Below are 27,498 nucleotides of genomic sequence, written 5' to 3' on the forward strand. Positions count from 1 at the left end.
AACGGTGCCGCTCTTCACACACGGCAGTACCGAATGACGAATCTCGCTTCAGATCTTCTCCCCTTAGGCAGGACTTACTATAGAACTTTGGATAAAATTAAGTTAATGAAAGCTACAACTGCTAGGCCATGACCTCTTAAAGCCCTGGTTTTCATGGCTTAAAATCGGCAGTAAATCTTCGTTACGATATTATTTGAAGAATAATGGTCGAATTTTGCTCCTCGGAGGCCACAAATGAACAGGAAGTTGTAAATTCCCGGTGACTGAGCAAGTCCTTTACCCGTTATACTTAAAATAAATATGACTACAGTTGTACTATTGCATTCACCCTTTTATTAACATTAGTTTTAAGATATAAATTCAACAACTTTTCAGTAGTAGTGCAACCAATTAGCATTCAAACTTTCAATAACAAATAACAGTGTTTTCCCTAATCCAGATATATCCACGAATCTATACGTATTTTGCACTTTGATGTTGAGGGCACTACTTGTTAACTTACTGTGTTAACTTATCGACTTTCTTGATTGCCAACGCGCCACTTTCTAGACGCCATGTAATAGAAATAACTTCTTCGCTCAAACGCGTATTTAACAATACTATAATCGCCAGCTCATGTTTTGTACATACAGGCTACTCACTTCAAAACACACGTTATCGCTTAGAGTTGCTGAATATTTTCATACCTTGTCCGAAAATACTAAACTATTTGACGGACATGATTGTATTCTTTTTTTTTTAATCCTTCTATGGCTTTTAATTTTTATTTACTCTCCATTGTATTGTCCATCTTGCATAAATAAACTCTCTTGCAATATGAACTAATAAACCACGTGCTATAAATATTGCTTTTGATATTTCCTCACACTTTTGCCTATATCTGGTCTTGTGTTATATTCTGTTTTGTGACACCACCAACAGTTTTTAAATTCCTCTCCATGCTATAACCGATCGTATTCCATTTCACTGGCGAAAAGGTAACAGACCTAGATTGAGGACTTCCTGTGGTTGCTCTACGTTTAACATTTTGCCCACACCGTTTGCGTCGGGCGATTGAATCTAATTTAAAACACGATTACCATATGCGAACCTCGAACGGTGCGTTGACGCGCTTTGCACTACATGGGTCGGTCACAGATCGACCTGGTCCGAGTCATTTATACATTTATGCTGATGTTGCGAAGGCAGACTACTAAAATCAAACATCTGCACTGGTCAAATTTGATCCTTTCTAGTAGCTATCTACCTCACGCAGCTGCCGATTGCCTAGCTCCAGCGGTGGACGGAAATTGTTAATGACCTTGCCGTATTCGAACTGCTTATTGAGCGTTTCATCGCATGGACACTCTTCAGCAGCATCGTAGCAACGCATTTCACGGAACAGTTCCAGCTGCTCGTGCGATACTTCGATCGGTTCCTTGAAGAGAATCCAGGTGACAGACTCCGAGCATGGAGGTGTGGTGAGTGATCCCAGGTACGTCCAGTAGGCTTTACCCTCCGGTAGTAAACGGGCCGGGTCGAGTGGTTTGTTTAGTGTAACCTGTGTAAGACAGAAGAAAAATTTCAGAATTATATTATTTCTTTCCCCATAATGCTTAGCCATTTACGACCCTTTTGAAATAGTTAGGAGATTTCAAATGAGCTTAAGTGGTATCATCAAGACACGTCGACATTCAGTAAACCTACGAAAAACCTTTTTTTTAAATTTCAGCCTGTAACTGTTCCAGAAGGCTTGGTAACAACGCATCGATCAAATCCAGCGATCTCCACCACGACCGGTGAATCACACAGCCTCCCTACACGTTTCAGACGCGATGACGATCGAGTATCTCATTTGATTCGAACTGATCGTGGCGGGTTCATGGACAGTCATCCGCGGAGAACAAATTATGTGAAGCATCAAACAGCTAGGGCTGCGAACCGTGTGGTACAGTGCACTTTTTTGTTGCACCAATACCCGCCTCGGGCGATGGAGCCGGTGGAGATCAGCGTTACACTCTCGTTTCCTGCCTCAAGGTTACCGACACGGGGCAGAATTATTCGAATCGTGCGATATGCATGAAGTTTGAATCAGCACCGTTTGCTCGCGTCAATGTCAGTCCCGTGACTTCATTGCCGGTTTTATTACAGTTGGTAATATGATAAATTGTGTTTTTTTTTTTATTCGTAAACTAGAATACTCTAGATTGGTCCTTAATTGATTGGAAGTGCAATTCACCATTAAGCTCTAAGCAGTACTTAATAGGTTTAAACAGCCACCCGGCCAGCAGCGCTCCATATCCGGATGCGAGCAGATCCGCAACGTTTTTTTCCCAATGAACATCTTAACCTTGTCTCACTCAAGAAGTACTGTTGATCAACACTTGAGCAAACATGTGTGAAGTTTACTAACCGTGTTGTAAACAGCTTGATTGTCCTGAGCCACACTCGAGACGTTGCGTACGTCAACGTACATAGACCTATCTCCACCACTTGACCTATCTTAATAGAAATAATCAGATAACCCTTTGCGTCGCCGGCCTCGGTCCCCCTTTAAACCGGCCTGGGATCTCCTGAGCGATGCATGTATGCATGCTCCACATATTCCGCACGGCTTTAACCAGCCGGACAAACACGCTTGCCCTACGATGACCTATGAAGGAGAAAAGCGCGAAACATAACCTGTCCATCAAGCCGTTGTTTACTGAGCTCTCGTCAGTTATCGCACGTGAAACTACAAAACACCCTTCCGGAACGGGGGCTAAGCTTGCGTAGGAATGTTCGTATGGGGTTGGGTCACTGCACGACGAGTGAATGACGAAGTGCATCGTTTTTAGTTAAATTGAACCAGTTTTCTGTTCAGCCATTGTCCATTAAAGATTGAACAATTTGACTAAAACATTGCAAACGTTACAGACAGCCAGTAGTAATGGGGTCTAGACAATCACATCCCGCATAGAACGGTCGCCGGATGCAGTCTGATTGCTACGGTTGGATTACATTTGGCTAGAATTGTATCACGTAACAACACCTTTAATGTAATGTGAATAATTTATCCCAAACCTTCGTCACCCACCGCATTGGCCAATGGGCCTTTGCATTGTGTTTCTGTTTTGTGTGTCGCCGCAATGTATTGAAGTTCTACAAATAGTCGCCGGTCCGTCTTGCGATACTTACGCGATCGCCCTTGTGGGTGATGAACGGAAGTAGACGAGCGATGATATCCAGCTCCGGATGCGGCTTGCCGACCTGTGAATGCATAAAGAGATTGTTTATTAGTACAGTGCTGAGGGATATGTGTTTTTTTATTATACTTTGCTTAGCTATTCTGTTATGCACTGTGCTGAATTGCGTTTCATCTTATTGCAATCTGAGGCGTATGGTGAGCTATTGTCATCGAAAAAGTGTTAGGATAAGGAATTCTGTTTCGTATAAATGCAAATAATTATTGCAAAACTCCAGTTAAAAATATATAAAAACGTGTTTAATGGAGTTTTAATATATCAACTATTCAAGTTAGACATCACAGGCTATTTATTCTTCTCATCGCATTGCTGTACAAATGACCCTTGAAGCATCCCCGTCTGTCTGTAGTGATTTTTCATGCAAATGCTTCTCGACTCGGTGCAGTACCGAGTCGCATACTCAGATCAAGTTCAGATTACCACGTGAGATAGATCTCGATCTTAGACAAGGTGAGATATAATCACCGTACAAAGTTTCTCTCATTTTCTTCGACACGCTACGCAATTTGTGCTAAGGGCACTAGGGTAGTTACCACGTTCAAAGGGTTAATTTAAGCCATAGCAATGATTCAATCTGAAGTGTGTGCCTAACATAAAAATTGTACATGTGTACAAACACTAATACGCGCAAGAAACAATCGATACCGATGACCTAGAATTGCAAGTGGACAAAATGAAAATGAGATTTGAGGTTCTGAACAATAAACCACAAAAGTGACCAGTTCATACAAAGAAATCGATTATTATTTGCTGCAGGTAAAACGTTACCTAATTGTTAAAACCCAAAAAGTGCTGGGTAAAATTGGATTATGCCTTTGCGTCACTTGACTTAACTGCAATACTGGTTATGCAGGTGTAAGAATCGATCGAGAATTTGTGTTGTATTTTTAACCCTAGCAAGTTCTAGTACTATGGGCAGCCCGGAGGTATAGGCGACAGCGGCGCCGGTCTTCAAACGGCAGGACCAAAGCTCAAATCCCATCCGAACCGTCCAGCCGTAGTGAGGACTGCAACTACGTGGTATCTTCAAGTTTAGTAACGAGAACCCTCCACTTACCTTCAAAAAGACACCCAACACCGCCAAACCGTCCGGATGTCCTGCCGCCTCAGCGAAGCTCTTGTACTTGCTCTGGTTCCAGTGGACAAGGTGCAGCTCGCCGGCAAACGATTCCCCATCAACCGTATGCTCCGATCCGCGCGAATCCGAACATCCCCAATGGCAGTGGAACTGTTCGAGTATGAACTGTTCCTTCTGCAGCGGTCCACCGGTCAGCAGTGAACCCTTGCCGTTTACATCGACCCGCCAGCAGTAGCCCGGATTGACCAGACTACGCGTGTTCTCCGGCACGTACGTCCAGCGCAGTGGGTTCTCCTGCAGATCGCCCGAGTTTTGGGTCTTGGACGTAACGATATCGACCGGTGACTGGCGCTGTCCACGAGCCTGCGGGAACATTTCCGGCCATTTCTGCGGTCCTGCAAAGGGGATAGAAAAAAGGAAGGAAAACATACAAACAATTTGTGTAATAACTCTAATGGTCTGGAGGAATGCTCGGAGCGTAGTGTTGATTAATTTCGGTTCGTTTATTTATTGACGAAGTCATTCATCATGTTTATGGACGGTTTGATTCCTCGACAATGGGTCCAAGTGTCCCAACGAGTTCTGTTCTTCTTAATAGCAAGCAGATAAGAGCGATGCAAATAATGTACTTGAAGCGTTGTAATGATAATGACTGCCCCATTCGCGTGCCGTATTTCGTATGCGTAATCACAAACGGATCACTTTTGCTGCCATCACCCCAATCACTTAGTACTGCAACATCGGTTAAACAATATTGTTTTGAATCTAAATAATTGTTTTTCCTACAATTCAATCAACTACGCTAATTGCTGAATCCATCGCGCTAGTTTAGCACTATATAATGTAAAAAAGAGCACTAAGCTAGTTTGCTCTATTCTCTCTTTAACTGCTGTAAAACCACTTGAGCACGATTTTTTCCAACAGTTCTTGGAATGGGACTCTCAAAATTCACTGCTGGAGGCCGTTTTGAGACGGACATGCACTGCATAACCCGCCATATTACTGATGCACAATTAGGTGCAACCGATCACGATACATCCTGGGGAAGCAGAAAATCACTGACCCACAACCCACCAACACAGCATCCACCCTTGCATCGTGACCGATTGCGGTGCACGAATGCGGTGGAGAAAAAGAAATGACACTGAATTAACGTATACTTATGGAGACACTTTACTTATTTTGTGGTTACTGGAAGCCGAGTGTCTTGCAGGATGTGTATGTTTTTTTTTTTGCTCTCTATCTCTCCCGCTTTCCGAGTTTTGAACGACCACTTGATTGGCCTTAATTCAGGCCGGATTTAACTCGTTCGTGCATTGTTCTACAGAGTGGCAAAATGCCTCTTAGCAACGTTCTGCTACTAGCGCAAATCTTGCTCAGACTTACTTTGCCGCAATGATTGACGCAATAAAGAATGATAAGAAAGAAGGACAGTGTGATAATTTGCTACTTTATAGCATGCTTTATGTTTCTTTTCTTATATTCACGGACGACCTGCATTTGCAATGTTACTTGCAATACTGTCAACATTTTCCAAACGGAATACATCGAGAGCGGTTTCGGTTTTTATTATTGGTTTATTTATTTAGTTTTTGCTTTTTTATTTACTTTGATTCAAAACTGGAAACGTCCATCTTTAAGCATGCATTACGTGATGAAAGGTGATGATGGCTTTATTTTGATCGGTCGTCGTCTTTCAACGATGTGATTAATCTTTCGCCACACATGCGATGTTGAGGTTTTCTGCGATCAATGAAACCAAACAAAAAGAGCATCGCTGTTTGCATCGCTAAAGGCTGACGTCAATCAAATATTGTGAAGTCAAACGATTCGTTTGATCTGTATGAACCACTTACGATACCTTACAATTATTGGCGACGCGATCACCACTCATTCATCAACAGAACGTGAAAAAGGCAAAAAAAACTTGGCGTTAAGTTGGGTTTACCCTTGCAAATGTTCGTGTCAGTGCTGATTAAATCTTATTCAGCCAATCTATTTGACAAGCTGGATAATAACTTAAGACACGCTACCTAAATACGAACCGATGAAGCACAGTAAGTGGAGTGTATGGCGCCTGTAAGCCCTATTTACTGCTAGGTAGCTATAAAATTGAAGATCTCAAATATATTGTGAAAGGATAAGTGCACTCATAGAAAAGCTATGTTGATGTGTTTTGACAAACAGGCTCAACATTTATTCTTTCTGAATTGTGTTGTAATTGTAAAGCAATTCGTATAGTTTTGAAATTGGTAACTCTACACTTGAAACTACACTTCAATGTGAGCACACGTTTTAGCAAATCTTTGGCACGCTCCAGGGATTCAAGGTGTTTCAACAACTTTGTGTAGTTGCTTTCCTGCTTTTTTTTCGTTCTTACTTCTACATGCCATATAATATTCTTATCACGTGTATGCGCGTAGCGCATTGTAAATGTCACAAGACCGCTTAATCAGTCGCGACCATCCCGTGACTAATGGCCGTACATTTTCAAACCTTGGACGATAGTGTTTGAGGATCGTTAAAACCGCGTCGTTCGGTGTGGAGTCTACCTAATAATTTTCATTTATCAAGCACATCATATATCACACTGAGATGGACACTGTAATTTCGTAGTCTACAGGCATTGTGACATCAATGCGGGAGGAGAGTGGAGAGTAAAAATTTCTGCTTACCGTACCGGCCAGAAAAACAAGTGCTGTAGCACGAGTCACACTGCAAATGCGTCACGGGTTTATCATTTGGAAGCTATTTGGGATGATTACCATCATCCGTGTTGGGCAATCAGAAGCATTGTTAGGATGAGAAAAAAAAATTTCTACCATATTACAGACGAGACGAGTAAACATTTTAAACGTGTCAAACACTGTTGAAGCAGAGGTATTACGGTAAAAAGAAAACAAGTATTAAATATATTTTTTACTAATGTACTGCTGGAGTGTGTATGTGTGCAAAAGGCGCATAACATTAGTTCAGTTTATCATTTTATTTCCTCGTCTCTTGTAATAGTTTTTCAAACGAAAAACGTAATTTCATGCTATAATAGCAGCTTGATTACTCATAAATTTTACCAATATCAGCAACGATCAAATCTCGAACAAGTACGCCACATTTTGTGATGAAATGCATGACCTTTTGCTCAATCGTTACAGAGTACGGACACCGACAAAGCCTATAGTAGCTCGTACGTTTCCGCGATCTTTCGATATTAGATACCGCGCACTGAACGTCGCAAAGATGTTGTACCCCAACACGGCTGGCCCCAGAGCACGTGCTGCAAAGTGTGGTGTAACTTTGCGCTGAGTCGGTGTTGTTTGGGCGCTGTCTGGAAGGGGGAATCTAACACGGGGTACATGGGTTTTCGATCGAGAATAGGAAAAGCACCGCCGCGTCCCTAATGGCAAGTGCTGCGCCGTGTTGACGCTCCATGGAATTTCTTATCACGTGACTAAGCGCGACAAAAACCGGTCGGTCGCACTTGCACGGTCGAAAGCTGGGCCGAACGTTGAAGGAAACCGAACGATGAGGTAGCTTTACGGGTGCGGATTTTACGCGAACCGGTTTTAGCCACTTTTTGCATCAACGCCGTTGTTCGTTTCCATGGCAGTGACTTTACAGTATTCGCTTCGTCTGCTTCGTGATCCTAAAGAGGAATGGGCTGACATCGATCTTTTTGTTTATATTTCTACAGTCTCGCGTACCGGTTCCGGAGTGGCGAAGATCGCACACACATACACACACACACACACTATTCCACGCCCGGCTTATGACGGATCTGCAGCATCCAACGTACAGGAGGTACAGGATGATCTTAAAGCGAACCGGACACAATCCTACACAAACACGATCGTACTGCAAAAGGGAGTCCATCGGAAAATATTGGTTGAGTGGCGTTAATTGAAACAATTAGAAAGTTTAAAGACGCGCACTGATTGATTGAGTCAGCTGCGGTTTGAAGCTTCGAACGCGCCAAGATGAGATCGTTTGAAGAAAGTTTTTCCAACTGGCAGCAGCTAGTTAATTGAAGCCCTATGGTTAGGTGTGCTCGAGCTCAATAGGCGCTCAATGTTTGAGGGTGATTGCTAGAGTAAAACTAGTACTCAAACATTTTTTTATGTTGAAGATTATAATTATGATGTGCATAATAACACGTGAAGTTTTAATCATTCAACTGATAGGATCCTAAGAGTAAGATATTCAACAAACAGTAGCTAGAAATGAGGATGTTGAACCACAAGAAATTTATTCGGACTTGGTGTTGCTGTGCGTTTATAATAGTAATTGTAAAACATAAAAATAAATATTATAACTGATCAAAAGTGAGTTGAAAGACCCACAATTCAGTTTCATCAACTCTGTCTTGATTTTGTGTCCTGTCAAGAGCAGATTTTTTTCCATTATAACGAAAAAAGCAAATTTATAGCTATAGTTGATACCAAATATATTTATTCAAACCTAATTCTACCTATAAAAAAACCCAGATAAAAGAAATTTCTCAATTACAAAACATAATTCTACTATGCTACAACTTTTATCTAGGACCTCTTGATTCATTTTTCATGTGGTATTTACATGCAGCAGGTGTTATTATTTTTAAATCACAATTCGTTCGTGCGTAAGTGCATATCTCATCAACAAATTAATCGATCGTATCTCGGTGGGAACGATTTATTGTTATTGTTTTCGTCGAACTAAAACACCAGCCAACCCAATAGCCTTCAAACCATTTTAGCGCCGTGCTGATGATCGGGAACATTCCGCCCAAATCATCACACATCATCCGAACCGTGATAGCAGTTAGGAAAAAAAAGGAACGAAAAACAGATGAGCATCGTTCCGCTGCTATCACAACACCCAATGTCGAATCGTTCGATTGTCTTCTTTTTCACAATCGCAACGAAATTCAGCCTGCAAGCGCATGATCGCTGGGACCAGAACGTGTTCGCAACACGCTTATACCAATTACACCAATCAACATCTAGGCGGTTGAAACGAGTTCTCGGCTGACTCTAGATGAGTCGATCGATTGGGAAAGATTTAAATTGTTGGATGTAAAATTTACAGCTTTGTTTGTGTCCAATTGAATACAGCATTGGAATGCGTTGTCAACTCGATTATTACAAGTAGAATTTATGGACAATATTGGATTTTCATTTGAAAGTGATCATGCCAATGACAAATATCCTGACGCTTCTTACACGATAACATCAAATATGAGCTGACCGATAACTGACTATGAAACAATTTTTATGTGTTACACCTGAATGCATTATTGACATTAAAATAAACGGCATTCATTCATTGCTAGTTGACAATTTACATATTTTACCCAAAGCTGTATCAATATAGAAGGCGCAATTCATCTTTTACTGTCGCGCTTCTTCTGCTCATCATAATTGAGCCATTGCGCAGTGTGTTAATGGACGTTTCGAGAAACATAACGCAAATAACATTGTACGTACATGGACAAACACTTCACCCGCGTAGCACTCGGCATCGTTTATCAAAACATTTTGCGTTAATATTTTCAACCAAACCTTGTACACTTCCGCTACACAAAAACAAAACGACCAATCGCACAAGCCTCGCACGTTTTTGCTTTTTGGTGGATTGGAAGGCGTCACTGATAACAGGTGCGTGATTGATTTAATGACCCTTGTTTGATAACTGTGCCAACCTACTGTCGGTCGATTCCAGCAACAGCCAGATCTCTGATAGTGATCCATCCCACGAGATCCCACAATCAAAAGCAATTGCTGTGTCGGGAAAAAATAATCTCAGATTACTGTGGTAACGTTCTGGTACTTCATACCATCTAGGACCAACCTATGAAAGCCCAAAAATTCAGTCTAACCATCACTGATCGTTTCTTGTCCCTTCGTCTATGGAGTCTCTGATTCTCATATGCAGTTTTATCGAAACTTACCGTTCATTTGTGTGTATCCCCATGTAAGAGACATCTTCAAGAACTTTGAATAGGTTTTCTTCTTTTCTATCCAAACACAAACAGCAACAGCGGTGTGTAAACTGATGCACCGTAACAACAAACTGCTTACAACGAAACAACAAACACACTCCGAACTTGGACGCCTGACGAACGGCCTACTCTCTGACCGACTCTCTGACGTTACACGAAACAATCGCACACAACTACAATTGTGCGTTGGAACAGCACTACTCCAACTCACCACCTTCTGCTATCCACTCTTATCAACAATGCTCACAACACTGTCCAACACAGTACGCGTATTCGATCGTGCGTGTCGACCAAAAAGCCACACACAGATTTCACTGAGTGAAAAACTAAAACAATTCTGTTTTCTCCACTAGGCCCAGAAAGTTCAACAAATTCCAGTTGAACGGATTCTTTTTCCGTCTTCTGTCAGAAACAAACCAGTGAAATCTACGGAACAGATCGACGGTTGATACTGATTATGACTTGACGGCGCGTCACACAACCTGCTCGTTCGATTGGCACTTGCGGAATGAATTGTTGAGTGAACAACCACGGCGACCAGGGCGACGATTCATCTGGAGAAGGCGCTCCAGTGCGTCACCCATATATATGCACGGCCAACAGCAACCCAACCGCACCACTACCACCGAGACCTGGACGACGCACGTTGCATCTCTCGTGTGGTGGGCCCACCATGGCTCATGGCTACGACGAATGCGGAAAATTAATGAAAACTCACGCAACGAACGTTCCGCGACTCGCTCTCCCTCTTTTCTGTCTCTCTGCTGTTCGTACCCTTTCTTGTACTCTCTTTTCCATAGACGATCGTTGTTGATCGGGTGCAACTGTAGGTAATTTTTCTTTGAGAGTGTTGGAATTTGCACTATTGCAATTCTTACTACCGAACGCTACTCCAGAATAGCATTCTATTGCCTTCTGGTAATGATTGTCACCGTTCGTGCTGATGAGTGTGGGCAGTAATTGAAAAACGCATTTGCTGTAGTCTTGCGAACAATGAAACAATGAGACAATTTCAGTAAGGAAATCGCAAACCATAATTAACTAACAAATTACCTGTCTGTAGAACAGATTGAATGAAAAGGCACAATTCGTAACATTGACTGTCTCATGTAAATTTCCGTATTTTTTTTAAATTTACTCAATTTGGTAAAATGAACTGTCAAATCTATCCAAACCGTATATTAAAATAAATTAACCTAATTATAATAAAAACCATGATTGCGGGCTCCCACAGTTTACGACCCATTTTCAGCGTAATCTGTCGAATGTAAACATTCAGTTCAACCTATAAAGAAGCCGTTAAAGTGGCCATAAAATGTATCGACGAAGAAACTGCTGGAAGTGTACGAACAGTGTTGAAAATGAAATGAATATGTCTGTTAAAAGTGTTAATTTATTTATTCTAATGGGGTTTGTTTTAAAGATTCACACACGATCACATGGGCAGAAAAATGGAGAAAAAGGCCAATCAGAAAGATAAAATAATTTAATGATTTGATAAATAGTCTGTTCTGCATATTAACATTTAATACCTTTGTAACAGGTGTATAAGTACCTACTTTCAGGCCACACTTCTATCATAAAACGCTTTTAACACTATTTACGATCGTTCGTCTGAACTTAAGCTACTGATAACGATATCAACGACAACGTGTTGCTGGCGCTCGTCCATACACAAATCCTTGTAATCCTTCAATCACTCAATCGATCAATCCATCAATCAATCTAAAAACAATAATTACTATTTATCGTTGATTAAACATTATTGCTTTGGTCATGTGATAAATTGTAAGCTAACGTTATCTGTTTGCTAACCATGGTGTAACTCTTGACACTAGATTTAAAGCGCTTTTCAAAAGTCTAAGCAAGTGCTTTTTAAAAATAGATTTTTTTATGTCAAATGGAGATCAAAATAGCGATTCAAATAGATTGCTATCAAACTCTGTTTTGAAGAATCATTTATAATACTAATTTAATAATTTTTTATTCAATAAATAAGTGGTCTTTAACTTTTGGAAATTCTACGAAATTAGTCGTTACATTAGGTGAAATTATAATTTACCGTGTTTGAGAGCTTTAAGCTCATCGACAATCAATTATAGAATTTATATAGAATGGCAAATATTATTACATGAATTACATTTTCTAAATAGCCACCCATACTTCTGTTCTTAACCAATAGTTTAATATTGGGACATTTACTGTTTATCATACAATAAAGACAATAAAAATTATAAGGAGTCGTTAAAGCAGAAAACTACGTACAAATTAAAAAGCTAAAAATAAACATTAATGGGCATTAATGGGCTCAAATTCCATCCGAACAGTTCTCCCGTAATGCCCGACTGCTTATCCTACTACGTGGTATCAGCAAAGTTTAGTAAGCCATTAAATGGCTGGCGTGATCTGAGAAGGACGTCAAGCCAAGTATAAAAAAAAGAATCTTAACAAAGTGAGTGCCATTGGTGTTTATACTGCAGGTTCGAATCCCATTCGGACCATTCAACGGACCACTGCTAGGAAGCCAATCGATGGCCGGTGTTACATTCTCAAACATTTTACACATTTTGATACAAATTCTTACGGGAAACATGTTTGAAAAGCACTTGAAAGATGCTTGTACTAAAATTATGTCCTTCAAATAAATCAATCGTTATCGATGCAAATATGACCACCTAAGTCTTTGGCCTAGATGATATAGAACAAAAATAAAGATATCACAAAACCAAACATCGTCATCAGTACTTGAAGTTCAATGCAAATCAAACATGCTATCTTTCCTCCTCCTGCACATTGTTATGTTTATCGATGCGACACTTGTGACCGTCGTTTGATTGATTGACTGGCTTTTCATTATCATATGGGTCCTAATTTATATATTTTAGCAATTGAATTCAGACTCACACTTTTACGACTTCCGTTCCGATCAAGCTGTCGAAGGAAGTGTTTACCTTAAGTGATCGTAATGAGTACAACTAACATATGAAGTATGTTAATGTATTATTCTACAGAATATTCTATATGGTGGTCTGAGTCTATTTAACAATACCAAAAAGCGTGAAGATTCTCAAATTCTGAAAAGTTGTCTTTGGAGCATTACTTTGAAATTCTTAAATAATTCAATAAGTGCTATAGCCGAGTTTGATTATTACGATTGCTCTTACATTTGCGATGTTTGATGACGTAGTTCGACATTCCACAAAACAACATACAAAAACAAAACAAATAATGACATAAGTCGGGAGCGTTTCATCCCTTGACGAAACGGGACTTGAAAGGCATTGTTTACAACGTCACTGATAACAGGTGTGTGATTGATTGAATGACCCTTGCTTGATAACTGTACCACCATGCCGTCGAGGGCATTTCTCACGCGGTTTACACTGTCCATTCCAGCAACAGTCAGGTCTCTGATAATGATGCATCGCACGAGATCTCCGTGGAAGGCAATTGCTGTGTCGGGAAAGATTATTCGTAGATAACAGTGGTAGCGTCCTTGCGCTTTATATTGCACGGGATCATAACATAAGCTCAACAACTCAGTCTAACGATCACTGATAATTTTTTGTCTCTTTATTTGTCTCAAAGCATTCTAGGTTGTTCCTACGAGACTTACCATTTATGTGTGTGTATCCCCATGTAAGAGACATCTTCAAGAACTTTGAATAGGTCTTCTTCTTTTCTATGCAAACAACAGCAACAGCAGCGTGTAAACTGATGCACCGTAACAACAAACTGCTTACAACGAAACAACAAACACACTCCGAACTTGGACGGCTGACGAAAGGCCTACTCTCTGAACGACTCTCTGACGTTACACCGAAACAATCGCACACAACTACAATTGTGCGTTGGAACAGCACTACTCCAACTCACCACCTTCTGCTATCCACTCTTATCAACAATGCTCACAACACTGTCCAACACAGTACGCGTATTCGATCGTGCGTGTCGACCAAAAAGCCACACACAGATTTCACTGAGTGAAAAACTAAAAACAATTCTGTTTTCTCCACTAAGCCAAGGCTGTTCAACAAATTCCAGTTGAACGGATTCTTTTTCCGTCTTCTGTCAGAAACAAACTAGTGAAACCTACGGAACAGATCGACGGTTGATACTGATTATGACTTGACGGCGCGTCACACAACCTGCTCGTTCGATTGGCACTTGCGGAATGAATTGTTGAGTGAACAACCACGGCGACCAGGGCGACGATTCATCTGGAGAAGGCGCTCCAGTGCGTCACCCATATATATGCACGGCCAACAGCAACCCAACCGCACCACTACACCGAGACCTGGACGACGCACGTTGCATCTCTCGTGTGGTGGGCCCACCATGGCTCATGGCTACGACGAATGCGGAAAATTAATGAAAACTCACGCAACGAACGTTCCGCGACTCGCTCTCCCTCTTTTCTATCTCTCTGCTGTTCGTACCCTTTCTTTAACTCTCTTTTCCATAGACGATCGTTGTTGATCAGGTGCAACTGTATGTAATTTTTCTTTGAGTGTGTTGGAATTTGCACTATTGCAATTCTTACTACCGAACGCTACTCCAGAATAGCATTCTATTGCCTTCTGGTAATGATTGTCACCGTTCGTAGTGTTAAGGGTATGTTTATAAGATTAAAAAAAAACTTTTCGCAGAATGTGCTCAAGTGATCTAATAAACAATGCAAAAAATTATTCAAAATAAGCTCCTTTATTAATTATATTCAGTTTTAAACTTCAGGTAATGAAATAATTTAATGCGGAAGAATTAAGAATAAAAATGTAATGAGAAAATGAATCAGAGAGTATGTAGAATCGTTTTAAACGATATGGCAAAGTCAAAGTCAGGTCATTCAACAGTTTTAACTCTGGTTAAAAACTTCACTGTGTTTGTCGACGTTGGTAACTATGGATAAACATGCATGTAGCCATAAATTCATCCCTTCTTACCAGTCCATATTTGATTGATTTGATGATGAAACAATTGAATTCTTTATCAATTACTCAAAGATAACAGCTACAGATAAAGTCTACAATAGTCATGATAAAGCCGGCAATTGGCCATATATTGAAACTACTGTTGGTTATCTTACCACCGACATTTATATTGGCATTCATTGAAACAGTTATCTTACAACATATTTTTTACACTCATCAACCATCTGCCAGCTTAACAACTAAACTCAACCTTGTAAGACCAACCATAAACAAGTAAGGCGAATAATATTTGTCTTTCTGTTTCGTTTGATCTATTGACCGCTACCTGTGCGATCTTATTAGTGTCTGTAGGCAAAACGATCCATTCGTATGTTGTTATCATTTACAGCACCACTGCTTCGTACTTAAATTTACACATTTGCCAAAACAGCGGTCAAACTTGTTTTGTCATTAGTTTCTAAGTGGATTATCATGCTTTGGTGTGCTAAAATATCTAAATCAAACACAAACGTCACGTTTACAACTGATTGTAACCTCCTGGTAGATGTTTTACAATCAGCTGACTAGAAGTGACAGCGATTAGTTATTATAACTCTAGAGCAAAGCTGACATTTGCAAATCTTTCTATATTTATTTATTTATTTGAAGTATAACGACTTGCGTTGTATTGTCCTAAACCTTTATATACAACAGTATCATTTCTTATCGTATATCGAGCTTTGCATTATATAAGCAGAATCATGTTATGGCTGTTAATAGCGGTAACTGAAGCGGTAGAAGCGCCGGTCTGCACACGGCAGGGAGAACGGACCGCAAGAAGAATAGAAAGTACATGATTTTAATTTACATTTGTTTTATTTACGATGTAAATTCGTTATGATAAAAAAATCGTGTTTTGAAATGAACGTTTTCAATGACCAAAAATACGCCCTTACTTCTATAGCCACCTCTATTCAACTGTTGAAAAGGCTTGAAAAATGACTTAAAAGCAAAAAAATAAAAGAATAGTATTTTAAATAACCGAGTATGTCCCGGATAAGGCAAAGAATAAGGGGGAAATGCCTTAACAATATGTTGACAATATGGCACTGTACCGTCATAATTAATTGTTAATAAATAAATAAATAATGTTTTAAATTCTCCACAATATGCTCTTACAAGAAGACACTTCATCTTCCTTTTTGAAATGAGGTTTGTCTGATGAAAGTTTATAAGACAAGCCAAAAGACCATCTTAAATATTCTACTTAGTGAGAACTACTTATTTTATTCCAATATGACGGCTCATCGCCATGTGTCGTTACTAATTACAAATTTCTAAAAAGGCATGTACTCAAATATTCCTTTTTATTTTATGTAAAAATAATATGTTAGAATTTATATGGACATATATTTTCTCAAAATGAGAAACAAATGTTCTAAACCATTATTTTATTAAGTCTAATAGAAAAATAGTAAAAGTTGTTTGTTTAATAAATAAACATAAATTCGTACAATTCGTATAACAATATCGTGATTGCAAAAGAAGCTAGCAAACATACATACTGTTAACATATTACTCAAAAGTTTTAGCTACAATCCGTTTGTTAATTGATCTCATTGTATTCTATAACTGTAAGATAAATCTAAATAATCTTGGTCTACCCATTGATCGTCATTCGGTAGCTCTTCCGGCTTTAAGGTCCATGTACCGGTCAATGGAGTGATATTTTTATCCAAGGAAAGATAGTTTATTATTGCACTGTTGAGAAAATGGATGTCCATCGGCAAAGCGTTTCCAGCGACCGGTATGTCGTCGGTTATAGTCCAGATAGATATTTTAGATGTTTTAAAGTTCTGTAAGTATGTAGAATCAAATTGATTTCGTATCATATCTCTGATATCCATTCACAGGTCACTCACCTCTGGTAAGCAATGATGCTGCTGGCAGTAATAATTCGTTCCCTTTTCACGGTGACATAACGTTCCGTCGGGAAAGTAAGAATCTACACCTAAATCATTTAGATCGAAACGTGGCGCATAATATGCATCGCTATCGGCCCGTTTGCAGTATATTGCACAGCTTATCCACAATCGTTTCGAGTCGTATGGTCCTTGTATTCCGCGTCCTTCAGAATCTAGCCGAGGAAGCAATTGGCTGAACTCTCGGCACCGACGATTGGCGTAGAACTGAACCGGTTCGCGGTTCGCGTGGCATAGCTTTCCATCGTCACAAATCGCAACGTCCAGTGCTACACCTTCACAACCTTGATCAGTGTTCACTGGAGCAGGATTGTCACAGTGGCGCGTTCGTCGCTTAAATCCTTTCGATTGTTCCAGGCAGCCGGAAACACAATCTTCGTCCTTCCACTCACTCCATCCTCCCGGTACAAGGTTGGTAGGTTTTTTCTTCTGCTTTGTGCATGACCCTCCCTTGCACCACTAGGGAAAAATGATGTTAATAATATTGCAACCGAAGGGTACGAGCGAAACAGTAAATATATTGGTTTATGTGGATTAATGTAAAATATTCATGACCATTTCACATGAAATATGTTTATTTTGAAACATTTTGGAAGGAAAGTATGTATGTCTGTTGCCCACAAAAACATAAATTTGTGCTACCATAAAACGGGAATTAAGCAAAACAAGTCAAAGAGCCCTGCTTTTTACTCGTCAGCCTAAATGTATGCAAAAAGCAATACATGTTCAAAATGCTGTGAATATTGTGCTGTGAATGCTGTGTGGACACAATGTTAGTTTTGTGAACTGTTGTTTTTCTAGGATTTTATCTCGTGGTATCAAAACATACGTAAATTCATGAAAAATCATATGAAAATATTACCTTACTATCACCACAGTCAGTGCCTTCAAGTGCTGGACCAGCAAAATAAAATCCGGTTCGATGAGGAGTACGGCACCGTAGATTCTGGCAAATTGCTGGCAATTCAGAAGATGCTAGAATGGCATCTTTATCGCTAAACAAAAAATATAACTGTAATTCTAATGCAAACACACTTATGACGATGAACTCACGTTAGTAGAACCTCACACTGTTTCTTGGCGGTCCAAGCCTGACCCGGGTGGTCGTAATATTTTGTAGTATCATATTCCGCTGCTACTTTCGAATTCTTTTCGAACAGACAACCTGCCCAACTGCAAATGAGAAAAGAATGAATTATGTAACAACTTTTTTTTAATACCTTTTCGTTTGGTTACAATACTTCAATTGCGATATGACATCGGCACTGCACGAAGACCAAGTGGTTTCTCCTTGTGTTCCTCTTGACGGAGACATTACAAACCCATCCTTAGGACATCTATTGCCAACAGAGTCATGATGCATTCCCAAGCTAAATAATGAAAATATTGTATGTTACATGCTGCAGCATAATACTGTAGTTTGCCATTCTTACTTGTGACCGATCTCGTGAGCCGCGATGAAAATGGATGTAAAGCCCGACGATGGATACGGTTTACCAAACACATTTCGCGCCCCAAACTCTGCAATTACGCATGAGTACTCGCTTAAACACACTCCACCAACCGTAGCCAAGCCCATGGTTCCACCGCTTCGACGACCATTTTCAACTGCATAGAAATCTAACCCCGACAGGTACAATGCCATATCCCAGCGGCCCTGATTTAAGCTGTTCTGATACGAACAGAACGAGTCCAGGAGTAGGTTTCGCTCCCCGTTGTAGTGTGGCATCGTGGAGGGCTGGATGCGCATCAGCTCCAGGTACACTAGCGCAATATCAACGCCTTGTCCAAGCGACGGATGATGATACAGCGCCTGGATACCGTTAATATACGCCAGCAGAAAGTCTCGCAACGCTGCATCGTTATAGTCGAAGTAAGGACCAAACGTTTTATAGGCCGCTTCATCAAAAAATACTGCAAGTTCCACCATAGGTTTACTACTTCTTGAGGGCGCACTTCGATTGCGGCCATTTCTGGCATCCAATTCCTCCAGCTCGGAAGAGGAGTAATTCATTTGACCAAGCGTGTCACCCAGCAGATGAATCTCGTTATGTGTTCGACGTCGCGCTAGCTCATATGACACATCGGGGGAAGTTGTAGGAAGCTTCAGTGCTTTTACTAAATGTGGCTTTCCGAAAGAACAATGTAGTTGTAGAGATGGTGACTGCTGTTCCAAGGGAAGAATTTCTACCGGTTCTGTTGTGAGAAATAATATTCCCGTCTGAAAGCAGCAAAACATGTATAAATAAACACCGCTTAAGCTCATCAATACTTGAAGAGTAAACATGTGATCAAATTCTCATATTTGCCATCAAACAAAAATCAAAAATGGAAAAAAACGTAAATAGAAATATAATATAAATAAAATACAATATAATTTGGTTTGAGGTGCATACTCTTTCTTATTTACAGTTAAAGAACAATAAATGAATATTTCATTCTAATGCATACATATCAATCATGTTACAACTCAGTACATACGAATCGATCGTCACCATTGGTAGATATTGCAGCAGTGAAATTTCCATCATTATGCACAAAATGCTTGCCAGCAGCCGGATCATCCTTTCCAAGCTTTTTCGCCACACGTTCTTGTTCCGTTGTATACACCATCGTCGGCACAGTTAGCACTTGGTTCGGTCTTAGATGTAGCACAATGGAATCATTCCGAAAGGAGAAGCGTAGGTTAAAGTCTCCCACATCCTTCATCCCATTCGGACGATGCACCTCAAGATTCACCACCTCGTAGTAAGGCCAATCACTTTCATTTTCACTGCCAAAATACTTTACACGCTCTGCACTCGAAAGTCCATCCTGAAACAGCTGTTTGATTTGTTGAACGTGTGATAGAACACCGAACGCTTTGACGATCAGCACGACAACAGTCAACACAATGCACTGTGTTCGTGACATGGCTTACGATCACTACAAACTTGCGATCTCTTCGAAATCACGTTAAAACAAGTAACTGATCCGTACAGCTACCTGAACCCAACTGAAGGAGAAATTATTCTCTTCCGAAGGTTTTAAATGGGTTTTAGGGGGAATTTGGCATTCTGCAAGAGTGACGCAATTATGCGACCATCGTTTCGACGCACCAAGCAAATGAGATCAGTGGCACAGATGCACGGTACGGAATTGGACGAAAAAGACAAGGATGCAACTACGTTGGAAAAGAAATTAAATAAAAAAAAAGCTTCAAAACCACACGCACTTCTGTTACCCCAACTGCGGCCAAACGGTTGTCATCTGAAGCGATGAGACAGGAGAAAAGTAACTGCAATTGTGAGCTACGCCGTGTGGATGTTTGCCGAAGGTATTCAAATTCAACACGCGATGCGGGTACCAAGCAGTGGGTGCACGTTTGCATGAGCAGTCGGGAAGTTCTGGAGCTGTGCGCGCAGCTTCGATTTATCATAATTGCATCCATTTGTATGACACTCGTCGCTTTGCGCCGGATGACGGTTTGCGGTGTGTCAAGTGCAGTGTGTTTTGATCCATGGCTTTTTCCGGCGACTGGATCCTTGACCTGGCTACTATCTAGTTAGCGAAAGATAAGACAACTACTACGCCAGTTTATAATAGTGGTTAAACGTGTTTGTATTCACTTGTCACACTAATTCCTGCATTCCAACTTGGACCATCGTGTTTGATCTACTTATGCGAACGAATATAAATGCGTATATGGTGGAAGGTGGCCATATAAATTAGAGCATTACATTTGCTGTTTGAATTTCTACAACCTACACAGAAACGATTTCTTTATCACATTCAAATTCAAACCAATACCACACATAGCGATCGTTACTGTTTAATGGGTCGCCTAAACTAACTGCATGAAATTAATGTTTTATTCATATGCTTCCATATACCAGCATTTATTGCATTTATCATTGTTACTGACGAGAACAAAACCATAAGCGAAGCGTCGTTGGGTGGACCGATCACACGAAGGAGTGATCGAATCCGAAATCTATCACAGTTGCTTGTGCGTTGCCAGATTTACTTGGATAGATCGGATAAGCTGATGAGGATTGACAGATAAGCCATATCTGGCGGATAGGCTTATTTCCTGGATCGATCAGGATCAGTACCTGTCAGTGGATCCGTTTATCTCGCCAGGAGAAGTCTATCTAACTGCGGACAGAAGCACATCCGGTGTGGTTTCCTTTCATTCTTTCGACGGAGTATGGAAGCACTACTGGATTGCGCCGTACCCGTACCTGAAAATACCTTTCAAGACATACAAGTTCTGTGATTGAGTTTCAGAATAAAGTCTCGTTATTTAAAACGTTTCGTTCTTGTATACTAATTATACATACTAATTTCGATTCCTTGATCAATATTTTCAAAGCGAGAAAGATTTATCTTTCCTTCTTTGTTTAGCAACGTGGAATCGATCGCACATCGCTTTACTAAAGGTTACATTCTTTTCGTCAACATTAATCAGGGGGACAGGGGGTTGGGGGAGAGGCCTTGCAAGTCACTCCTAGAAAACAAATAACGCAACGAAAAGTCAGCAACAGATATAACCGCAACGGACCAATCGATACAGACACCCGCAAGGAAAAAGGACTTGCGATTGGAGGCTCGGAACCTGGAATTGTAGATCCCTGACAACTGATGGAAGCACCCGAATTGTATTAGATGAGGTCCAAGCCCGCGGCTTCGAGATAGTAGCACTTGAGGAGGTGTGCTGGAAGGGTACAATGATATGCCAGTACCGTAGAAACTGCACAATCTACCAAAGTAGTGGAGAAACGAGTGAGCTCGGTACGGCGTTCATGGTGCTAGGTGCGATGCAACAACGGGTGATTGGATGGTGGCCAGTCAACGAAAAAATGTGCAGGATGAGAATTCGTGGCAGGTTCTTCAATCTGAGCATCATAAATATGCACAGTCCGCACCTTGGGAGCACTGATGACGAGAAGGAGCTCTTCTTTACGCAGCTGTAGAGGGAGTATGACCGCTGCCCACAACATAATGTGAAGATCGTCATCGGAGACCTTAAAGCTCAGGTTGGACGGGAGGTGGCATATATAAACCAACAATTGGAAGTTTCAGCGCCCACCAGTTGACAAACGACAACGGCCTCAGGCTCATCACTTTTGCCACTTCCTAGCAAATGAGCATTCGCAGCACCTTTTTCCAGCACGCCCCTCGGTTCAGATACACCTGGAGATCACCACTACAAACCTACTCCCAAATCGACCACGTTCTAATAGACGGATGGCACTTCTCGGATATTATCGACGAAAAAACGTACAGAGGCGCAAACGTCGACTCGGACCATTTCCTAATAATGGTAAAGCTGCGCCAGAAACTCTCCGTGGTCAACAACTAACGGAGCAAGCCTACCCCAAGGCTCAATCTGGGTCGGCTGAGGTAAGCTGATGTGGCAGCGCTCGGGGAAGTGCTCTCGGACAACAATCCCGCATTGCCCCTAGGAGACCACTGGCGTATGGTGGAACGAGCCATCAGCACAGCAGCCGAACTGAAAATTGGCCACTTACCACCCAGACAGCGAAAGGAATGGTTCGACGAAGAGTGCACTCGTGCACTAACCGAGAATAATGCAGCACGCGCCCTCATGCTTCAGCATGAAACCCGTCAGAACGTGGAAAACTACAAACGACTGAGGAAACAGCAGACCCTGCTCTTCCAGGTCAAGAAGCGCCGCTTTGAAGAGTCAGATGAAAGGCTGCTGGAACAGCTCTCTCAGTCGGGGGACGCCCGCTCGTTTTACAGGAGATTGAAAGAGGCACGGAGTGGAATTGCTCATAAAAGCGCGATGTGACGGGACGCAGACGAAAATCTCCTGACAGACGAGCGGAAGTTGATCGAAAGGTGGAAGTACTACTTCGAAGGACACCTGTACGGAGCAGAGACAGGAGAGGTTGGTGCAAGTAGCAGAACAAGCCAACAGCAGCAGCAACAACATCAGTGACAGCGACAGTACAGAAGACGAAGTGCCTCCGCCATCTCTGGATGAGGTTGCCCGCGCCATCAAGCAGCTTAAAAGCAACAAGGCTGCTAGTATTGATGGACTGGCGGCCGAGCTCTTCACGATGGGACCGGAGAGGCTTATCGTCGAAATTCACAAGCTGATCACGAGAATCTGGGAACAGGAAGAATTACCGGAGAAGTGGAAACTGGGCGTCATTCACCCAGTCTGCAAAAAGGGCAACAGACTGGAATGCTCGAACCGGACCATCTTTGGCGGTGTGTTCGAGCATGGAGTGTGGAGAAAAAGGATTAACCACGAGCTTGCTGAGCTATACGGAGAACCGGACATCCTGACGGTAGCAAAGACCGACAGTATACGATGGCTGGGGCATGTTATGAGGATGCCGGACTCATGCCCCGCCAAGAAGGTATTCGTCAGCGACCCCCAGTTCGGCACGAGGCGTCAGGCGAGCACAGCGATCTTCTTGGGCTGGATCAGGTGAAGGGTGACCTGTCGGAGATCGGGTGCCTACATGGATAGGAAGCTGCAGTCAGGGATCGAGTTTCCTGGACATCTATTGTTGACCGGACCATGTCTCGACGACGTGCTCTTTAATGAAAATGCCAACATGAGTGAGTCAGTGAGCATTAATGCACTCATTGAATGCATTAATTTATAAATGCGTACTTTAGTTTTGCGCATGTTTCTTCTTTTAGGTTTTACATTTGTTGTCGCTTCCGCAACAAATATCAAAGTCTTCCCAAACTTGCCTAGATTAAAAAAAAAAAACTACATGATTTTTATACTGTTTTTCTTTCTTTCTAGATCTTATCCACAATTTTAGAAATAAAATCATTTGTCTGGCGATATTCTAATCTGTAAACCAGCAGAGAAACCTCATACACAGTACAAAAGCATACGCTCGGTTTGGAACCAAATTTCAGTTAGGCTTTGTGTTTCATGCTAATGACTTATATTAATCAACTATGAATAATACAATTTTCAGCTTATGGAATGGCACGAAAGCTCAGCAATCTAATTATTGTCTTTTGATGTATCTACATTTATTTAATTTTTATTTTCAGAAACACACACTGTTAGCTTCTATGGATGTCTTTCGTATATGGCTGTATATCAACTGAACACGTGTTAATCAGCATTAAAACTCTTATTAGATTCAAATCATCTTACGCAGTAAACAATTAGGATTTAATTTGTAATTGTGTTTCATTAACATACTTTTTTCGTGCTCTTCACTAATAATGTATCATAATTTGTTTATCTCATCACTCCATCCGTATTATAACATACATACAGTAAGTCATTGTTACAAATTTACTGTGCAGCATCTCAGGAGGTAAAGATCATCAAGATGTGTTATGATGGAAATGGAAAGTGTTTGCCAAACAGTAATTAAAACTGACTAACGGCTCCATGCGTAATAAAGCAGACCTGATCTTGATCTTTCGTTCCAGCCCATCCGACTCTTTGTCTGATGCGCTTCTAGCGAGTGCATCGAGTATAACACTGGGTGATTTGCTTAATGGTTGTAGTATTATTATTATTATTTCATTTCATTTCTTTCTCATTCCGTGACAATCCAGTCGCACCCTTTTGCTGCATTCAAATGGATTAACTTCTTTGTTTGGCGTATATTCGCGAAGAATGAAGTTCTTTGCCTTACAATCGCGCAGCAAGATGGGAAAAGAACCGGCTCTTCTGACATTCGTTTCTTGCCTGGCTGGTAGCATGCTCTCATGTGTCGCGATCAAGTTGCACACACATTTAATCGAACTGCATCCGGTAGAACGACCAATCGTGTCTTCGCACGAGTCGATCGCAGCTAGCATATATATTTTTTTACTTCTGTTCCGTTCTAAGCCATAAACAAAACTTGTCGGCCGCTTAATCACAAACTTCTCGCTACTAACACCATCATCATCGTCACACCGGCACACGTTTTCATCGGGAAGATTTGGGAACTCCTCTGCACTGGAGTTCCGCCCGCCTGTAGTAGAAGATATAAATAAATGTGTGACAAATGTGTGTGTTTATGGTTAATTGTGTGCCACTCACGGGCGGCTCACGCTACGAAGCAGACAACATAACGACAGAAAGCAGTCCTCTCGCATTTCTTCAACGTGCGACTGCTTCCTCTCATGTTGCTTGCCGCGAAAAGATGAAGATCAGTGATTCCGACCGATCGAAGCTTCTTAACGCCACACCATTCCTACCGCTTGGGGCATGATTCTTGTGCTTTATGGCTTACGACCGAGCAGGGTGTGTAAACAGGGTAAACAGCTTGCGGCTTAGTTCCAATTCAAATGTGCATGCGTACGGATCGTAAGCCTCCCATCGCACGGTCGTTGTTCAGCTAGGAAGTTTCAAAACGTGTTTAACTGGTGCCGGAAACTATGGATGATGATTACACCTCAGTTGAAGATTATCTCAGCAGTGAAGTGTTCTCTACGCGTACGAGTGACTACGTAGACCGCCTGAACAACAAATCTACATCGGAAGTAGCCATCGATGATCCTGTCGAGCTGGCATTGCTGTACGTTTTCAATGCTGTTATCGTGGTGACGGGAATCGTTCTTAATCTCGTGCTCATAAAAGGAATCATCGGCGCCAAACCTAGCGGTAAGCACGAGTCATCGCAAAACATATATGAACATCTTATGCTGATTACAGTGCCTAATCACCATCAACCGTGCGTTTGTCTTTATTCAGGGTCGCTCTTGTTTATGCTGCAGATAGCATTTGTCGATGTCCTCACTCTACTGGCAAGCAACTGGGAAATGTTTTACATCCTTCGACAGACTTGGATTTTTCCCAGCACACATTGCACACTGTACAGTGGACTGGAGACGTTTACTAGTGTTGCGATCGTTTACTTCATTGTTGGGCTTAACTTCCATTCCATCTCCTCGTACAATCTGGCAGTGGACCTGGCTAAGAATGCAATCATCACACCAGACGCCGAGAGTGGAACAGAATCTCTGACGGAGGAAAACAGCTACGAGGTAGCAACGGACACGATATCCCAGAAAAGATCCCTAACGATCGACTATCGATATAACAAACGTCGCATTAGTGTACGGCTTCCAATTCTGCTCGTGTGGTTCACAGCGGCTTCTGAATCGTTGCCACTGTTCCTGTTTGCTGATGTTACTACAATTGCACCGATGACTAGCGCGGAACACCAGCCCAAACAGTACTGCACGGAACTGACACACAGCATGGTTAATCACAACATCGTCCGCTTCATGGTCATTGTCATTCGCATCATCCTACCGACTGTCGCATTAGTGATAACGCTCACACAAGCGGTGGTAAAGTTTTACCGGGGAAAACATTTCACGCAACCAGACGAGATAGAGGAAAATGTGGCATTTTCGTTAAAAGTATCCATGTTCCTTTCACTCTCCTACACCATATTTTCCCTACAACGATTGTACGGATCTCTACTGCAAGAAATGATGCTGCAGCCACATGTTGTTCCAAAGTATCCCGTTTTCAGTCCATTTCTCAGACTATCGCTGACTGTGCTTCACTATTCAGCCTCTTTTATTCGACCGTTAGTATTACTAGTAATGTGCAAGCAAAAAAATAATAATGTCGGTATCGTTTTCATATGCCAAAAAAGTTCAGCCAATAATGGAATATCGTTGCAGTAAGTTTACCCAGTTGTGATGTACAGTTATTAGATAGGTTACAATCGGACGCTCTTTTTATTTGTAAGTCTCTTCTGTGTGTAATGAATATGCCATAGAATGTACAGGATCTAGTCAATAAAACGAATGTCATTTTGGAAAAATAACCATCATTTTTTGGAGTTCTTTTGAACATAAGTAAATATTATTCGAGTTTGAAACTATAATTGTATATTAAATAATATCAAAGGATATTATTGGGATTATTTGAACCATTGGGATTATTTGAGAGAGAGAGAGATACAGGGATTGATAAAACCCTTGACTTGAAGTCTGATTTCAAAAAACAATTTTGGAGTCCAACACAAAATAGGCTACCGATTTATTCATAAATTTCATACAATTTGTCTTATTTAGGACGATGAATAAAGCTTTTATTTTTCGTAATGTAGTCGAAAATACTGATTCATTTCAAAACTACTGTAACTGCTTTTAACAATAGCATAGATTCAAACCTGTAGGAACTGCAATAATATTTGAAATTGTTATCCTTCTATTTATTGACACATACTTTTGAAAACAATAATTAAGGAACTTAAAAAAAAGGTAACAACTCGTACAGAGTTATTATTCAATCAATCTTTCGAATTTAAAATATTTTATAAGGCCAGTTCGTCACATAGGAAATAAAACAAATTGTTTTTTTCTAAATCTTTTGCAACTATAA

At 41.1% G+C, this 27,498-nt stretch overlaps 3 protein-coding genes across 4 annotated transcripts; 1 reads left to right on the top strand and 2 right to left on the bottom strand.

The window, feature by feature from the left end:
* Window positions 1–1,211: 1,211 nt before the first annotated feature.
* On the bottom strand, window positions 1,212–14,049 carry LOC126565202 (carbonic anhydrase 2). Of its 2 annotated transcripts, none has more exons than XM_050222354.1 (4): window positions 13,896–14,049; window positions 4,282–4,697; window positions 3,157–3,228; window positions 1,212–1,540 (listed from the first exon to the last, which is right to left on the bottom strand). In XM_050222354.1, exons 1-4 carry the CDS (start codon window positions 13,927–13,929, stop codon window positions 1,232–1,234), a joined length of 831 nt encoding a protein of 276 aa, XP_050078311.1. In that variant the 5' UTR covers window positions 13,930–14,049; the 3' UTR covers window positions 1,212–1,231. The 2 variants fall into 2 exon arrangements, with proteins under 2 accessions (XP_050078311.1, XP_050078312.1); XM_050222355.1 differs by lacking the exon at window positions 13,896–14,049 and adding an exon at window positions 10,229–10,288.
* A 2,756-nt stretch (window positions 14,050–16,805) lies between these two features.
* LOC126564174 (A disintegrin and metalloproteinase with thrombospondin motifs adt-2-like) lies at window positions 16,806–20,084 on the bottom strand. Its single transcript, XM_050221133.1, has 7 exons — window positions 19,653–20,084; window positions 18,605–19,392; window positions 18,413–18,541; window positions 18,225–18,344; window positions 18,034–18,166; window positions 17,112–17,630; window positions 16,806–17,045 (listed from the first exon to the last, which is right to left on the bottom strand). Exons 1-7 carry the CDS (start codon window positions 20,082–20,084, stop codon window positions 16,806–16,808), a joined length of 2,361 nt encoding a protein of 786 aa, XP_050077090.1.
* Window positions 20,085–25,532: 5,448 nt separating this feature from the next.
* On the top strand, window positions 25,533–26,795 carry LOC126564830 (uncharacterized). Its single transcript, XM_050221947.1, has 2 exons — window positions 25,533–25,758; window positions 25,849–26,795. The coding sequence occupies exons 1-2, from the start codon at window positions 25,533–25,535 to the stop codon at window positions 26,793–26,795; spliced, it is 1,173 nt and encodes a 390-aa protein (XP_050077904.1).
* The last annotated feature ends 703 nt before the right edge of the window (window positions 26,796–27,498 follow it).

Source organism: Anopheles maculipalpis, chromosome 3RL, assembly GCF_943734695.1.
Source record: "Anopheles maculipalpis chromosome 3RL, idAnoMacuDA_375_x, whole genome shotgun sequence".
Taxonomy (NCBI): Eukaryota; Metazoa; Arthropoda; class Insecta; order Diptera; family Culicidae; genus Anopheles; species Anopheles maculipalpis.